At 39.4% G+C, this 17,815-nt stretch overlaps 2 protein-coding genes across 4 annotated transcripts in view; one reads left to right on the forward strand and one right to left on the reverse strand.

Moving 5' to 3' along the window:
- The first annotated feature begins 278 nt into the window (after window positions 1–278).
- On the forward strand, window positions 279–8,568 carry LOC119784131 (WD repeat and coiled coil containing). Of its 3 annotated transcripts, none has more exons than XM_038286046.1 (5): window positions 301–349; window positions 2,341–2,497; window positions 2,571–4,505; window positions 4,672–4,792; window positions 7,374–8,568. In XM_038286046.1, exons 3-5 carry the CDS (start codon window positions 2,589–2,591, stop codon window positions 7,568–7,570), a joined length of 2,235 nt encoding a protein of 744 aa, XP_038141974.1. In that variant the 5' UTR covers window positions 301–349; window positions 2,341–2,497; window positions 2,571–2,588; the 3' UTR covers window positions 7,571–8,568. The 3 variants fall into 3 exon arrangements, with proteins under 3 accessions (XP_038141972.1, XP_038141974.1, XP_038141973.1); XM_038286045.1 differs by having other exon boundaries at window positions 2,341–2,462; XM_038286044.1 differs by lacking the exon at window positions 2,341–2,497 and having other exon boundaries at window positions 279–349.
- Window positions 8,362–17,815, reverse strand: part of mfsd2b (major facilitator superfamily domain containing 2B) — a 33,005-nt gene continuing 23,551 nt past the window's right edge. Inside the window, exons 9-15 of the mRNA XM_038286047.1 lie at window positions 17,605–17,726; window positions 17,102–17,185; window positions 16,890–16,973; window positions 16,658–16,767; window positions 14,374–14,517; window positions 10,150–10,326; window positions 8,362–8,714 (exon numbers count right to left, since the gene is read on the reverse strand). Coding sequence (XP_038141975.1) covers window positions 8,666–8,714; window positions 10,150–10,326; window positions 14,374–14,517; window positions 16,658–16,767; window positions 16,890–16,973; window positions 17,102–17,185; window positions 17,605–17,726 — 770 coding nt within the window. The 3' untranslated portion in view covers window positions 8,362–8,665. The remainder of the gene's footprint in view (window positions 8,715–10,149; window positions 10,327–14,373; window positions 14,518–16,657; window positions 16,768–16,889; window positions 16,974–17,101; window positions 17,186–17,604; window positions 17,727–17,815) is intronic.

Genomic DNA, 17,815 nt, shown 5'->3' on the forward strand with positions numbered 1-17,815 from the left:
GTACGGTTAGTTTTGTTTTTGAGTCGCACTGAGCAACATTGGGGTTTACATTTCAACTAAATAAAATACATTTTATTTTTAGTTGTTCGTTTTTCAGGTTTTCGTTCAAGGCGGTTATTGTTAGAAGCAGAGGTTAATAAAAAAAAAAAAGAGAGATTCTTGTTTGGCGAACTTCATATCCCATGATGCACCTGTCACAGTACGGTTAGTTTTGTTTCCGGGTCACGCAGAGCAACGTTAGAGGCACATTTCTAGTAACTAAATAAAATACATGTTACTTTTTTGTTTTTCATCTTTTCGGCCGAGGCGGATGCTATATTTTTCAGGCATGCGACCAGTATAACCGCAGGTTGGTGCAGTTCTTTACATCATTTCATTTCACAACTTAAAGCAAAGATTTTCCTGTAAAATTGGCGAAGTAGACGTTTCGTGTTGTATATAGATCATGTTTTTGAATTGTTAAGGTATGTTGTTGTTATCTGCTACTTAATCTAGTTAAGAATTATTCCCATACACATGGCGTTTTACACAAGGTCTAGGATTAGGGTAATTTCAGGGATTTTTATATTTCTGTATTTAATTTTCCCGTTATTTACATGTTTTTGATTACATTCTTCCTTCCAACAGGTTTCCCTGTTCACTAAATGGCTAAAGCATAATTATAGAGTCGAGTGTTGAAATCAGCATGAATTTCTGTCAAATTTGGCAAAACAAAGCACCAGACGAGTGTAATGAAGAGGGCTAGAGCAAACTAAAACAGTCAGATTTCATTAATATATGATATAATCATCTGGTGACCAAGGGTCTATGATTTTAGCCTGATTGGTAACAGGAAGACTGAAAACTTAAAAATGTGGTTTTCTAAATGCATACATTTACATTTATGCATTTCAAGTCTGTATAGTATTTTTAATAAAGTGGAATAACCAAAACATAGTCTGAAGCGACTGAAAATAAAACAGTATTTTATTGTAGTTTACCAAGTGTTCATTCAGTTTTGGAAGTGAAATCAAAACTTGAAAATATTTTAGCAGCTGTAAAACTATCCCCATTTAGAGACCCACAAAAATCAAGCTCACATATCAAAAACTGTGAATCACTCTAACATTCATTCAACATTTCTTTTCAGTAGTGCTGCTAAACACTGACTGCATCCAATCAAAATTTGGAACATAATCAGTGGAAACCAACTCTGTCCATTTCCTTTGTCTTTCAAACATAATCAGATAGATCTTCCCATGGTTTTCACAGGATGTTGTTATTCTTGTCATAACTTCTTTTAGTGATAAGACATATGGTCACTTGGCAGTACAGCTATACTGTTTAATAATCTAACAATTATTATGCAGTATTTGCACATTTTCTGGATGGCTCATCTGTACCAAAGGTGGAAAATAATATTATACCGTGATATAATAATTCTAACAGAAGTGTAAAAAGATTGGCACCAGTTAAGTTAATGAGGAAGATCATCGTCAACGTCACCGTTCATTTTTCCACACTTTGGTATCCTTTATGCATTGAAGGTTATTGTAGTCAAGTGTCACTCAGGCACAAAACGCATTCTTTGCAACTCAAATCAAATGCTTTATTTGGATTTATATTATGTGGTTTAAACCTTATCTACGCTTTCTCAGCACTATGAACAAATATAAAGCTGAAACAATAAATCAGATCAATCATTAATCAATTATTGTAATAATTTTCAACTTATTTAGCAATCGAATAATCGTTAACTGGAGTATAGAGACTGTAAACTTTAGCTGACAGAATCACCCTCTCAGAGCAGTAATTATATCAAATTTGTAAAAAAAAAAAAAAAAAAAAAAAAAAATATATATATATATATATATATATATATATATATATAAACATTTTGTATTTAAGATTAAAAACATTTTTTCCTCTGCCAATATGCCCTATCCAAAACTTCTCAAGTGGAAAAGTTTTAGTTTCGCCTGGTTTCATTTTGTATAAAATCTTTAAGGAACATTTGGCTATCCGATTATTAATAAAAATAAAATCAACAGATTTGCAAAATAATCATTAGTTGCAGCCCTAAACTACACCCTTATAAGATGTTCTTTAAACATTCGAAACATTTATCTGCTATGTATTTGCTGCAAATTCTCCATACTCATGGTTTCAGATCTGCTGCTTATTTTTATTTTTTCTTTCATGTCCAATTTTAAATATGCCTTATATAAAGAAAGGACTAAGATATTTTTCTCTAAAACTTACAAACTACTTTCTCCATCTCTTTAAAAAAAAAAGGAGACGGTACAGTGACCCACTCAAAGCATTGTTAATACCCTGGGCTCCTAACTGTATGTTGTTAAGGTCATCCGGCATAAGCAGCTGTAGGTGTTCGTCACGACAGCCTCAGCTCAGGCAGAGGGGGATTAAAGCGTGTACTTGGGAGGAGACACAGGAGAGGCTTTTGCTGTTCTTAATCTGCACAGGTAGCAGTAGCTACCCTTTTGCAAGACCACCTCAAGTAGGTCTCTCTCATTAATAATTACTCTTTGAGTTATATAAATATTTTCCTACTTTTTTTTTCTTTTTTTAAGCTTCTTGGTTCTTTCGTGATGGATCTTGGAAAGGCAAAGCTGCTTAGAAGTGGACTCAACACTCTACACCAAGCCATCCACCCTATACATGGGATTGCGTGGACAGATGGAAAGCAAGTCTGCCTGACGGCTCTCTACTTCCTCAATGGCGAGGTGAAGTTTGGAGACACCAATGTAATCGGGCAGTTTGAGCATGTCTTTGGACTCTTCTGGGGCCCGCTGTGCTGCTCGGACTCTCCTGCTCTCTTGGCTGTCCAGCATAAGAAGCACGTTACGGTGTGGCAGCTTCAGCTCAGTGCCCTTGAGCAGAACAAGCTGCTGTGCACACAGACCTGTGAGATGAGCGAGCCCTTCCCTTTGCTTTCCCAAGGCTGTGTCTGGCATCCGAAGCTGGACATGCTGGCCGTGCTGACGAAGCGAGACACATCAGTATTATTTTCCGTCAGGGTGGACAACAGGAGAATCAAAGCAGACATCAAAGGTAGCGGACTCATTCATTGCGCCTGTTGGACTAAGGATGGCACGCGCCTTGTGGTGGCTATAGGAAGCGCTCTTCATTCTTTCATTTGGAATGACATTCAGAAAAGTCTGGTGGCATGCAGCTTTTGCCCCATCTTTGACGTAGGGGGGTACATTTGTGCAATTGAGGCCACAGGAGAAGCTCAGGTAGCCGTGGCCACAGAGCTACCACTTGATAAATTATGTGGGTTAAACTCTGGCATCGCTTTTGACCTGCCAAACGAGACTGAATCCCTCCACGGCCAGGGCTCACACGTGGTCATGTCAGAGGATGATAGCGTTCTGGATTCAAGGAGGAGGTCATTTGAGTCAGAGAGATCATACATCCCCAGCTCGGGCCCCCTTGATCTTACCCATCTCTTAGCGAGGCACCGTCGCTCAGACCCCAGCCCTCTTATCCACTTGCGGCGCAGAGACACTATGACGGGTTCGGGACAGGACAGCTCACACCTCGTTCTGGTTACATATGAGCGGAAGGTAACTACCAGCAGGAAGGTCAGCATTCCAGGAATTTTGGTACCGGATATTGTTTCCTTTGATCATCGTGCCTCCACAGTTGCAGTCGCTTCCAATACCTGCAACATGGTTCTGGTGTACTGTATCACAGCCTCTGCTATGCCCAACATCCAGCAGATTTCTCTCCAGCCGAATGAAAGACCCAAAGGTGTCTGCTTCCTGAGTGACAAAGTGCTGCTGTTGATGGTGGGCCGGCAGAAGTCTGTTGACCCCGCTTTTCTTCCGTCTTCCAACACGGACAAATATATTCTTCGCCTCACAGCTAAAGAGCTGATATACGATGGAGGAACAGCTATCGCACCATCCCCCTCAGCTATCAACCATGAGTCTTCTAATTTCTGCGCAGGGATTAGGAGGCACTCAGAGCACCTGTCAAAGGATGATAGGGAGCGCCCAGGGATAAAAGATTTGGTGCTGCCTGGAAGAGGGGTAATTTGCTCACCAGGGAACAGACGGAGGCTGGTGGAAGAGGTCAGGAGCAACGAACAAAGCCCCATCACCAGCTCGGTGGACTTCTCTGAGCGCCCTGAAAGAGCCTCGTCCAGAAACTCTTCCATTGCAGCGGAGAACTTTGACATGGACCACGTCAGTCGGATGGCCAGCCTGGCAGTAGGAGGCCAGGCCAGCAGAGACTCCAGCCGGTCCAGTTCCCCTCGCTTCGAGCAATCAGAGAAGATCCACTCAGAGCCACCGACCCTGCCTATGCCTGAGAAAACATCCGGACAGACAAGGGAGAACTCCCTGGAGCAGCTGGTTCACAACATGGAAAAACTTTTTACACGTTTCGGAGATGTACAGCGGTGCCTAACAGAAATCGGAGATTATACACAGAACGGCAAGAAGGCCCAAACAGCCTATCCCAACGCAGCCGATCCACCTTATATCAATGTGACATGCCAGGTAATGTGGTAGTAAGTCATTTCCACTTCATGCCATTTCTTAGACTATAATCGATATGGTACTCCTGCTGTCCTGTAATTACAACTTTATATCAACGTACTGATTACATTTTCACTCAAGAGATGCTTCTGATTTTCACTTCATGTTGCTCTTTGCTCGTATGTAGAAGCAGTTGTCAGAGAATGTGTTCATTGATGAGAGGAGGCCAGTGCTCCTGTGTGAAGGAAAGCTGTGTCTACGAGCCGTACAAGACCTTTTCAACCTTACAGTAGTGGAGATGATGTACGGTAAGTGGAGAAAAGCAGATCTATCATTAAAGAAGGACACAAAAAGCAGAAAATATAACAATTCATTGGCTATAATTCTCTGTGTCAATTTCTTAGGTTAATATTTTTTGTATTTTTATGTTCAAAACAAAAATTGCCTTTATCTTCAAAGCCCTCTGTGTCTCATAGCACATAAGATTAATCGTGTTGTGATGGAGAGTACAGGGTTAATCGGTGGATACCACCAGAAGATCTTCTTAGGTCCCTCCATTTGTAGATTTGGAAATCTCATGGGCCTCCCCACTCTGACGAGGGGTCGTCAGTGTGTTTGTTTCAGGGTCGACTCTCTCTTCACTGATCTTCACTTTGCTACAACCATTGGAAATATTTTATTTTTAAAAATTATCTTTTCTTACCTAGGCGACATGGTCTGACATAGTTCCTCTGTTTACTTGCCTCAGCCATTATTAGAACTGATTAGGTGCATAGATCAGATTATGAGGTTTAAAACAAAAGCAGCTTATCATTCCTTGTTTGTTTTCTTCTACAAACAAAGCAATCAACTCGAGAGTATTTGAATGCCCCCAAAGGACAGCTAGTGGTTATTGTTTGACTTATATACATCTTTGTTCAAAATAAAAGTTGCATGTAAGAAATATAAAGCAAAACATTCCTATAATGGTTTTTAATTCTATGAACACTAATGAATTGAACATCACACATATTCTAAGTCAAAACAGGAAGACTTCCCTAGATTAGTAAATAAAGAAAATGTGAATAAGAAATAGGGCTGGGCAATTAATTGCAATATAACTGCAATTTAACAAAATGCATTTTCAAATCCCAGAGGCACTAAAATTTAGACACATTACATTTAACAAGAGTAATACACTACATTTCTTACTGTAGCCCTGTAGGTGGTAGTAATATATTTAAAGTATGTTTGCTGCCACACAGAAAAGTTCAGAGTTACAGCTAGAGTTATAGCTTGTAAGTAGAAGTCATAGTTTTCAACACAAAGATTAAAGTAAAGTAAAGTCCTTAAACAAGACTTAGACTCAGACTAGACAACATTTATTGTCCTTTTGTATAAAACGAAATTTCGTTTTGTACAGCTTTCATGACATTTCCATTTCTATAAGTCGATTTTTAAAATAGACCCTGGACAAGAAAGCTTTTAAGGCAACAAAAAACGGACACCATGAAAGGAAATATCTACAAGCTTGTGGCTAGTGCTAGAGAAAATTGCAATCGTAATATTGGTTACAAATTATCGCAATTTTGATTATCAGCAAAATTGTTCCGCCCTAATAATGAATAGATTTTTCATAAAGTCAATGCCAGTGTCTCTCTTTACAAACTCAAGTATACTAGAACCTGGATAAATGTTCACGAACTCATAATTTATAATTAAAAAAAAAGAAGCCTTTTTTGGATCTATATCAGTTGGTGGGGATCGACTTTTGGACTAAGACTTCCCTCCCTCAGAAACTGCCTGCTAGAGCTCACACCACCGCTTCTAGAATATGTTCCATAACACTGATCTTGCATGGTCTGGAACCAAGATCCAAGTCGCTTACTGGCATGTTTGGGGTTGTTTAGTTGAAAGATGCGCTTTAAGGGCAATTGCACAATGCAGAGATCCATGTAGGTATTAAGGCCCAACTACAGCATGGTACCTGATCCATTGTGATTCACTGGCTGCTTATTCAGACAATTATTGAACCCACTAATCAAAATCAACACTGAACATGAGCATTTAAATAAAAATTTCTACCCAAAAACAATAAATGTTCTGGTCAGTCATAATATTTTGCAAAGATTTTTACTGCAGATAAATATAGTAGCTGCTGAAATACACAAAGCTAAGGCAGAGACACAAACTTGACTCACAATTCGTAAGTACCAGAAATGGATACCTAGAACTAAACGTAAATTCCATACCCATCCCAAATACTTTCTCTGATAGCTTGGATTATGAGTAAAGATGGCTGTGAAGAAAAAGATAGGTTCTAAATTGCTGAGGTAGCATTAAGTCAGATGCCTAGAGCGGAAGCCCTAGTGAAGGGGATAGGTATGGTCAATCAGAATGGAAGTAGCCTTCCTCGTGAATAAACTACTGACCAAAACAAAGTATAGGTGTCAACCTTGAGGTCCGGTGAATCAGTCATCCTGCTAAACATGTTTCCCATCCTGCTGAATCCGGCTTATCCAACAAAACACACTGCTTTGATTATTCTGTACTTATTACCATTGGCTTCATCGACACCATTCCCCTTGATAGCAGTGTTCTGAGAGAGGATCATTGTCTACGGTCAATTTGAAAACATGGTTTGTCTAAGAAACTCTTTGGTGTAGAAAGGTTTCTCACAGCAGTTAAGACTGAACATCATAAAGTTATAAGCAAAGATTAAAACAACCCAACCTTCAATTCTGCTCTGGTATTCCACATGGTAAACATGTAAGATAAACATGTGTTCAGTACCTCTTTCTGTTGAACTAGACATAAAAACGAAGAACGAAATGGTAGCTTCTCTAAGCTGGGGTATAACTAATTATTCCTGCCCTTAACTACTAAATGGATCCTTTTTTTCTTTCCCAGGACCATTGTGGATCGTGCTTGTGGCGGATTCTGATGGCTTTGTGCCTCTGACGTTCAAGCCCAAAGATGAACTGACCGTGCGGAATGGGAAGAGGAAATCTAATCTGCGGACTCCCGCAAGTCCGGAAAATTCCTGCCCATCCAGTCCAGCCCCCATCCAAAGCCCTACGACAACCGCAGAGGCCAACACATACTAGTTCCTGACTAACTGTGCAGATTCACACAGGAGCGTTTCATTTTGACTTTCCTATTTACAATCTCAATGCCACAGAAAACCACTGTTCATACTTTACCTGTCCTTTCAGATGGTATATTTATATGCTGCTTCAGTAAAATGAGATTACTCTTATAAATTATCTTTTTTTTTTTTTTTTTTTTTTGAGAGAATGTGACACACTTGTTCTAGTCTACCTCAATAGAAAACAGTTCAAGGGTATACTGTAAACTTAAAATTTGTACCCTGCTAGTATTGACATATTTTCCCAAGGGATTTTTAATCGGTATAAAATGCAGTTTCCACAAAAAAAATGAATTATTACTTTCATACTCTATAGTCTATAGGATGCAGTAACGCATCTGGCCACTAGATGGTGCTACACCCCATGAATCATCATAACAGTACATTTTCTGCTTTAAAAAAGTGAGAAATGTACCATTAAATTAGTAATACAAATGTGATACTTACAATTGTTCCAAAAATATATTCATCCAATCTTAAATGTGCAAGAGAAATAGAAATACTAAACTGTATGTATAAAACTAAGTAGATGTAATTCACATCTAATTTGAAGTAGAATTTAAGCAATTTTAAGAAATTATTAAAATGATGCTCTGAGTTAACCTTAGTCTTGAAAGAGAGTATACTTATTTTTAATCAATTGTAAATGTTATTTATGATTATTAACAAATATACATATTTGTCCAACTAGTACCCCTTTGTTTTTCCTCCTGCAACACCTCCACTCTAAAGAAACACAAGAGCCGCAGATGTCCTTGGTCCTATTCCGTCTCTACGGCGTTTATTCATCTCATGTCGTCAAATCTTTTTTTGCAGTTTGTATCATAAATAAATAACAGCCTAGAGTTAAATACAGCAAATCATATACATTCATTTATATAAATTATATGTTTATATATATATTCAAGATGACTGTACAGTACATGTGGCAATAAAACACAAATGTTTACATTAAAACCATTTCCCTGTTTGACAGTGTAATATACACCAAAGAGCAACCTTCCAGCCTCATGACTGGAATCCGTGGCTTTGTGAATTCACTCCAACATCCCGTTCATGCGTTACTCAAATCTTCCATAGATGTGGAGCCAATGCTTTCCTTCCTGCGAGAGACATCAGTATCAGTGAGCTGCTACATTCATAGCATGGGTAGAAAGTAAAAATACAGGTTTTCTGAACTTTTTTTTAGTATACACGAGGTAAAATGTTTTCATATTATTAGACTCGGTTGTTTGGCCACAGCTTACAACATACATGTGCAAGAAATCAAGCAGTTGGATACAAATCCTGCAATCGTTGATATTTGTTCATGACATGTTTAGATACGAGACAGGAGGCAGGAAGATTCATTTGTCGGAAAACGAAGAACAAATCCTTTTCCAAAGCGCTCACAATCTCTGCTAAGTAAAGATTTACATTCAGCTAAGACAATATGATCAGACGCTAACTGATTGAGGGATATCTGGGTAAACCAAAAATGGCAGTGCAGTTCTGCTCTTATTTGCTCTAAGGACCAGTGGTGCCACAATTCAAGAAAAATAGATTAGTTTTTATTCTGACATGATTTTTTGTGATGAACACGAAATGGGGAATCTCAAAAAGTTCTAATCTATTCATATCTAGCTCAGTCAGTGAGGTAAAGTGTTTACTGATCTAAAAGCAATCAGTTGCTAGGTAGAATTGCTTATCAGCTTTTTTTTGTAGCTTTGACCATTAATTATTTCCCATGAATCTTTGTGGCTGGAAAACCTCCTTGCCATCACCCTAATCTTTACCTTCCCTCCTCTGATACTCTGAATCCCTGGGTCCAAACTTTGACTTTGCAACTTCAAAACGTAGTAAAAAAAAGAATTAAAAAAAAAGGAGTCTCTCTAAAGGCAAGTATTTTACTGACAATAACATTACTTTGCAATTTAGTTTGGTTTAGTCTGGTTTGAATTAACAATTTACACTTTGATGGTTTAAATTACAACCTTTATAAATTCAGGACAATTTTTTATAAATATTAAAATATTTTATGATTTTTTTTATTTTATTTAAGCTATTACGCATAAAGTATTTGTTGAATTGTGGCACTTTTGGTCCTCTGTAATTAGCGGAGCTCTTTGGTGATTAGAGAAATAACTGATCATCTATCAGCAAAATAAGCTGGTCAGATACTTTCACAAAAAGTATGATTCTTAATGAAATTACTGTAAAAAGGTTCCTGCAAATTGCTTTGATTTGTTCTTGCAAGGTTTTGTGAGCAGGTTGATGAAGAAATGAATACCAAGAAGAAGGGCACATAAATCTTAAATATTTCATCTAACTAATCGTGTCAAGATGCTGAATCTTTAAGATGCTTGTACTCCACCTGAGTATTTACATTGGCCGTTCACTCTCATACTGCTACCACACAACAGCAGCATTTCCCCTTCCCACCGGTTTTTACAGAAAGTCTTTCACAACAGTTTGTTGCTGTTCGCAGGGTTGAAAGGTGGGACAGAGTTGAAGGATTAGAGTTTTTCCCGCAGTTGTGCATTAATGATTTCTACACACCGTAGCTCCTCCAGACAGAGTTTATTCCTGCGCCGTATGTCTTCGTTGATGGGATACAAGACCAGGATCATTAACCCTGTGACGATGAAGGCTATGGGTGCGGCGCCGATCAGCAGCTTCAGGGTGTACACCACAGGAGGGGGCTGCTTGCAGCCGCCGCTTTTGTATCCAGCAAACCTACAAAGATGCACAGGATCTATTAAAATCCAAAACATAAGAAGCAACAACTAGCCTGATACCGTAAATCTGGTTTGTGCAGAAACAAAAATGATTGTAATATGGTTCCAGCAACAAATCAAAATGCAGAAATCTGGTCTCCAAGTTTAGCTACAATGTTCTGGGAATCATTTTCTGCAGCAGGAGCCTCAATTTAAAGAAGGGTGCAAATCAGTTAGTGCCCATTTTTTAACAAGGGAACATCATGGACAGGTTGCCTATTGATATAATAATAAATAGCACAGCCCAATGACTTTTACCCAGAGGCAGATTTGAACATACCTTACCCACGTCCAAATAAAAAGTGTCCCATATTCTGTTATTATTAAAAAAAAAAATGAATGAATATTTTATTGACCAAGAAAAGAGAAAAGCGGCCAAAGATTTCGGGACAATTGATGATTATGGCCCATGTGCAGAGTTTGGACCAGCAATGCTATGCAATAAAGGTACAGTTTAATCTTTTTAACTGTGTGCTGTGAGGACATTTCTCCCTTTCTATTTCTAAAACTATAAGAGATCTTTGACCATAACTCTCCTTCACGTTTGCATAAAAATAAATGTGGAACTTTTTTGGTGGAGAGTGATGATATACACTTGTTCTTAAAACTAAAAAAACAAGTGTTGTCACGTAAGAATCAGAAAGTCAAACATAAACGTATTCTCCAAATGATTCTAGTTTCTTTAAAGGAAACCAAATCTGCAGCTGTATTGACTGACAGAATCTGTAAATATACAACTAAATAACAGTTGTCGATACCTGAGGCTGATAAAGATTCTTAACCTTTTAAAAGCCGATTCTAAACAAATTAAGCTTCTTTAAATTTCTGATAATGATCAATAGACACAATTATTTTAAGCCTTAAAGCTACAGTGTGTAATAATTACAGGCATATAAAGTCAGAAATTTAATATATTATACATAACTATGTTATTTATCATCACCTATGAGCTCAGCCATTTAACCATAATATTTGCGTTGCCTTAGAATTCGTTATTTATAATTACATAGGAGCGGGTCTCGCAGCCATGGAGGCTGACATCTTTGCGCTACGGCAAGCGCAGAGGCAACAAACTAGCGATTGCGAGATCGCCCATTACGCTCGAAAATAACTACGGCAAGTTGAGAGAGATTAACTGAGACGGTACTGAACAGTAGATGGCAGTACTATGCCTGAGAAGCGTTTAGTCTGCCTGAAACCAAAGAAGAAGAAGAAGCAGGTATACTGCGCCTCAGTAACAAGAAAGGTGAACAAGGCGGCAGGCGCGAGTGACTTTGCAAACTGTTTGGCACTGTGTGGCCAAACATCAGACGAATGGAGGATCATGCCTACTCTGTATCACAACGAAAAGCGGCGGGCACCGAACCCCCGTCATCTAAGAAGCGGAAACACGACGAGAATAAACGCAAGCGTGACAAGAAACGACAAAAAACACGGATCAACATTGGCACGGCATTTACACGATGGAAGTCACTGATGGAGGAAAAAGGTTTTCAAAGTGACGCTCAAGTTGCCAGTTTTCTCTTGGACAGGTAATTAATCCTACACACACAATTGTCTAATATCACTGCAGTTTTTGGAGTACAGGATGCTCAGACCTGTCTAAAACAATAACATGCTGCGTGATGATGCTGTTACTCTCCAGTATACTTATTCAGCAACGTCCCTGACGTTTCACAGGTAATGATTCAGTAATTTTCTGTAAAATAATTTTCTGCATATATACCTCGGTTACTTCTCTCCGGCTCCTTTGGAGATCTTCAAGCCTTTCCTCCTCTGCTCTCACCCCGCTGGCTCCCCTCTCTCGCCTGGCCCCAGCTGCACGCCCACCCCGGCCTCTCTGCCCTCTTCCTCGCCCTCTTCCTCACCTTGTAACCCCCGTGCCACAAACAAGACTTGGACTCTGTAAACGGGGAATATATATTCTTCCAGCGAACACAATCTTGCTGTTAAACTAATGACTACAATTCCTTCGTCTGTTTATATCACCATGCAAATCAGCTCACCAAAACTCACAACGATGTAGAAAAAATAAGGTATGATTATCATAAATCTACATAATCTATACTACACAGACTAATGAAATATATCTGTAAAATTACTAGTAACAAACTCATATATTAGAATGTTTCGACTGTAAACTTTGTCCTAATTTGCCGATGTTGGGGAGCAAATGACACAGTGGGGAAGACGTTCATTGCTGCATCATGCAGTCTGACGTTAGATTGCTGAAAATTACAACTGTAGCTTCAAGTATTTAATCAGGATTTATAATGCTGAAAATTTGGACGCATTTAATTTTTCCCCTTTACATATTACTTTAGTCAAGTACCGATTAGATGTAAAATTAAGTTTCCCTTGCTATGGAGCTTAGGAAAAGCGTCATATTCCTATATGCCTGATACTGTAACTTGTACAGATGACTGTTGCATTCTGTAGTCAGATAGTAATGTGAGACTCACTCTAGGCAGAGGGTTGGACACCCCAGGGTGATGCCTGACGCAACTTGAAAAAAGTAGAATGGTAGAAGTGGCTTATGCTCTTTAAGAAGGGTGTTGGTCAGTCTGAAGTTCATCTCCACATCTGTAACTGACCGAAACACAGCACACAATAATAAACACAGCTCTGAGGAGTTATAGTGGATTTGGGGCCATCTTAAAGAAAGACTATACATTGGCTTAACACTTTCAGATATGGTACTTTTGGCACTTGTTTGCATTCAAACACTCAAATGATGTTAGAAAATGTAATTATGCTCACTTCAGAAATAGTGGTTCACTGAAGAACATACAGGCCTAAAACATATCTGTGATGTGCGCTGGCGTTGAATCAGGGACACAGGCAGAAAAACATTTGGCCCTCAAAGAAACATGGCCCCCCATGAGCTAATTCAGCTAAAGAGGAGAACGAGTTCTGAGCGTGACACCATAGAACCGTCTGGGAGGCAGATGTAGGACCTCCGAGTTGTTCTTGTTGGGAGCCTGATTGGAGTGAAAGTTCAAAGACTTACTCTTCATTCAACTGACAGAGCCGTTTGGACGTAATGCAATGACTTTTTGGTTAAAAGATGGATAAAAGCTTGATGAAATTAAGATCTTGTTACAGAGACAGAAGCATTGACACAATGGAATGGACAATAAAGCAGGTCTGAAACAAAGGGTCTCTGGTTGTAACCAGTTTCTTTGAGAAGTATCTAACCATCATTTCTTGCATCCACTTTGAATGAATTCCACATTTGAAGTAGAGATGTTTCTGTGCTCAGCATCCTGCCGTGCCTTGTTCATTTACTGCTTATACACGATAACTCAGTTTAAGACAAATTTACTTTTCTTATGACTTTAAACTAAATGTGAACATATAGTATTTTTTTACTGAACAAGCTTTAAATAGCATGATACAATTTGATGATCTATATCAACTGGAATGTTAATGGTGGCATTGACAACCCGCATATGTCACTGTCTTCCACAGATTGACAAATCAAACAGACAAGAAAACGTCACAACGATGTAGAAAAAATAACGGGTATATTTATTATCTAAAGTCTACATGAAATCTATACCCTACACAGACTAATGAAATACTATCTGTAAAATTATCTATGTAAACAAACCTCATCACTTGAGAAGGTAGGTGATTCCGACGTCGTGGAAGACATTTTGTCCCCTAACGCTTGCCGTACTGTTGGGGGGGAGAAGCGGTGGGGGGGAGACGTTCATTTTGCTGCAGTCTGCAGTCTGGACGTTAGATGTCGCTGAAAATTACACACTGTAGCTTTAAGTATTTAATGAGGTTTAGTAAGCTGCTGAAAATTTGGACGCATTTAATTTTTCCCCCTTTTACATATTAGCTTTAGTCAAGTACCGATTAGGATGTAAAATTAAGTTTCCCCCTTGCTATGGAGGCTTAGGAAAAAGCGGATCATATTTCCCTATATCCTGAACTGTAACTGTGCTACAGATGTACTGTTTGCATTCCTGTATGTCAGATAGTAATGGAGACTCACTCCAGGCAGAGGGTGGACACTCCCAGGGTGATGCCGACGGCAAGCTTGATGAAAAAAACGTAGAATGAGTAGAAGATGGCTTCATGGCCTTTAAAGAAGGGGTTGAGCAGTCTGAAGTCATCTACCACATCTGGTAACATAGACCTGAAACACATGCACACAATAATAAACACACAGCTCTGACGGGAGTTATATGATGGACTTTGGGAGCATCCCTTAAAATGTCAAAAACTCATACATTTGGCAACACTTTCAGATGATGCTTTTACCTTATTTCCTTACAAAACCACTAAAGATGTTAGAAAATGGTTAATGTCATGCCAACTTCAGGATCCCCCATATAGTGGTTCCTAAAACTACAGAGCTAATAACATGATCAGATGATGAGCAGCGGGCGGAATCAGAGGACCACAGGCAGAAAAACATTTGGCCTCTTCCAAAGTAAACATGCCCCCCCCATGGGAGGCTATAATTTCAGATAAAAAGGAGGAGGAGAGCGACGGGTGCTGAGCGGTGACAGCCATAGAACCGTCTGGGAGGCAGATGTAAGGATACCTCCGGAGTTGTGTCTTGTGGGAGCCCTGAGATGGAGTGAAAGGTTTACAACAGACTCTATCTCCTTCATTCAACTGGACAGAGCCGTTTGGAGGTAATGCTAATGACTTTTTGGGGTAAAAAGATGGATAAAAAGCTTGAATTAAATTAAAAGATCTTTACAGAGACAGAAGCAGTTGGCAGCAATGAAGACATAGCAGGGGGTGCTGAAACAAAAGGGTCTCTGGTTGTAAACCCAGTTTCTTTGACGAAGTATCTAACCATATTTTCTTGCATCTCACGATATGAATGAAATTCACAGTGAAGTAGAGACTGTCTTCGCTGCTGCAGCTTCCTGCCTGCCTTGTTCATTTTAGCTGCTATACAGATAGACCTCAGTTTAAGACAAATATAACTTTTACTTATGACTTTTAAACTAAAAGTGAAATATATATTTTTTTTACTGAAATGCTTTAAAATAAGTCATGATACAAATTATGAATGAGCTATATCAACGAATGTTAATGGGTTGGCATTAACCTAGCATTATTGCTCACTGTTCCACATTGACAAATCAAAAACAAGACATGAGTGTAAGGAAGGCTCTGCTTCTATGTGTGGAATTAGCTATAAAGATAAAAAAAATGGCTTTTATTTTTTCTCTGTTCGATTTTACGTAAATCTGAAGAAACTTTTTTTTGTTTTTAGGTTGAATTTGCTCTAATTGATAAATACCAGAAAAATTAACAAATATATTTCTAAAAACTTCTAATACTCCATATTCAGTTTACATTAGATATATGCCTTCAAACAAGTTAATTCACACCAAGTGAGTTTAACTGACATTTCTCACATCAATTTAAAGGAAAGACATAGCTTCTGCTAGTCTGGTTCAGTGTTGGGTACTGTTTCCAAATGCATGAAGGCGCCATGTTCATTTGTTTGAAGCATCTGGGCAAATATAAGGAGCATAAGATCATCCAAAACATTATGCTGCTCAGTGAAAGAGATTATACATTGAAGAAAGTTTAAAATAACCCCAGAGTGTTAGGAATCCAGTTTGTGTGGGTTGTTTTTGTGTTTTTTCTCTCCCTCCACCACCAGGTGGTGCCCTGTCCTCGTTGGTCCTCCTGCACACCTGCGGCTCGTTGGTTCATCACTGAGGAGTATTTGAGCTGTTGACTGCCACGACCTCGACGCCGGAGTGTTTGCCAGTTTTGGGTACTCTAGCTAAACTGAGATTAGCTGAGTCTATCTGAGCCTTTGTTTCGCTGAGTTTAACTTTGTTTTTGTCTTTGCCTTTTGGCAGGAAGCCTTCCTGCAAACTTGATGTTTGGCCTTCTCCCGCTGGAAGGATCGTTTGTGTTCACACTAAGCAGGGGAAAAACCTCCACATGTCCCGTTCAAGTCCCCACTGAAATTCAAGTGGCAGTCCGCTCAATTGCTCCTCAGGGTCCAACCAAAACCAACCTGTCCGCCATCCAACGTTAAACCTGTTAAACTTTTTCCCTGGTTCTCTGAGTGGTTTTCTGCATGTGGGTCAGATCTCTTGAAAGCATCATGACACAGAGATAAAGAAAAACACCATGAAGATGATGGCAGCAGAAGTTGGAAAGCTGCCAGCTCAATACAACGAAAGCAGAATAAAAAGCTAGAGTACAGTTTGCAAATTCTAGCCAGGGATGAAAGCTGGGTATCACTTTTATAAAATCTATAGAAATGTTAACGGATGTTTTCTAAGAGGCCTCACCATGGCAGCAGCAGCGATGCAGCGACACTGAGCCCAGAGGAGACAGCCACGATGTAAGCCACCACCAAGTTAGGGATGAACACCAGCAACATGGTGAAGGGCATGATCCACTGAAGATACAAACAAACACGGGGTTTGGTTTTATGCAAATGCCATAGCTGGATTTGGTACATCCACAAGATCGTCCAAAAAACCGAGTTCACCACTACCAAAATTAAACCAGTTTACTTACGGTGATACCACAGAAAGCTGCTGTCTTCTTTCCAAACCTCTGAAGAAACCATTGCCAGAATGGGATGCTCAAGACAGCAGAAATCTGTATAGATAATATAGAAAATATGCCCAAAAAATGAGAATTATTTATGGGATTCTGTATGGTTGGTTAGAAATGTTAGACTATGTCCAAATCTTGTGTCCGAAAAAGAAATTAATCTGGTGACTCACGAGGATGACCAGCACAATGTTCTGGAAGTGCTCCCTAAGGCCGGCAGCGTAAGTGCAGAAAAGCACGAAGTTGCTCTGAATGAGCTGTGGAAACAAAACAAAACATTCAGATATTCAGCCTTGTTTACTCAGCAGTCGATGGGACACTCAGCCTGCAGAGCCAAACAAAGTGCCTGGAGAAGCTGCTGACAGGGTTCTGCTCTGATTTATTCCCACTCCGACACTCACATAGATGACAGCTGACAACCCAAAACTTAAAAAAAATACAATCCAGAAAACTTGGGAAGTCTCCTATAATATAAACACTGTGTAAGTACCAGATGCTCCGAACAGTAAGTCCTGTCAAGATTACCCAGGAGCTGAACATATGCACCAAATAACAAGCTTTCGATGAGTTTTCTCCTACATATCTCACACAACAAATGCTCCCACGCTGTCAGGATGCAGGAACGCTTCCACTGAAAGCAGTGGAATGTCCCCCAGTGTGTCATAATTACATTTACCTGAATAGCGACGGTGATGAGAAGGAATGCAGCTGTCAGGATGAGGTACGGACCGTGCCTCATCACCATGAGGAAGCCCTGCATGAAAGGAATCTGCTTCTCCGTCTTTGGGCCGTAGGGATCTAAAGGATGTGGAATAAATATATGCAGCCTATCAGATAACATGCTGGAGAGTAAAAGCCATAGATTTATTCACTGGTATTACTGGAAC

The sequence above is a fragment of the Cyprinodon tularosa genome, unplaced genomic scaffold (assembly GCF_016077235.1).
Source record: "Cyprinodon tularosa strain WSP-4 unplaced genomic scaffold, ASM1607723v1 ctg22, whole genome shotgun sequence".
In the NCBI taxonomy this organism is placed as follows: domain Eukaryota; kingdom Metazoa; phylum Chordata; class Actinopteri; order Cyprinodontiformes; family Cyprinodontidae; genus Cyprinodon; species Cyprinodon tularosa.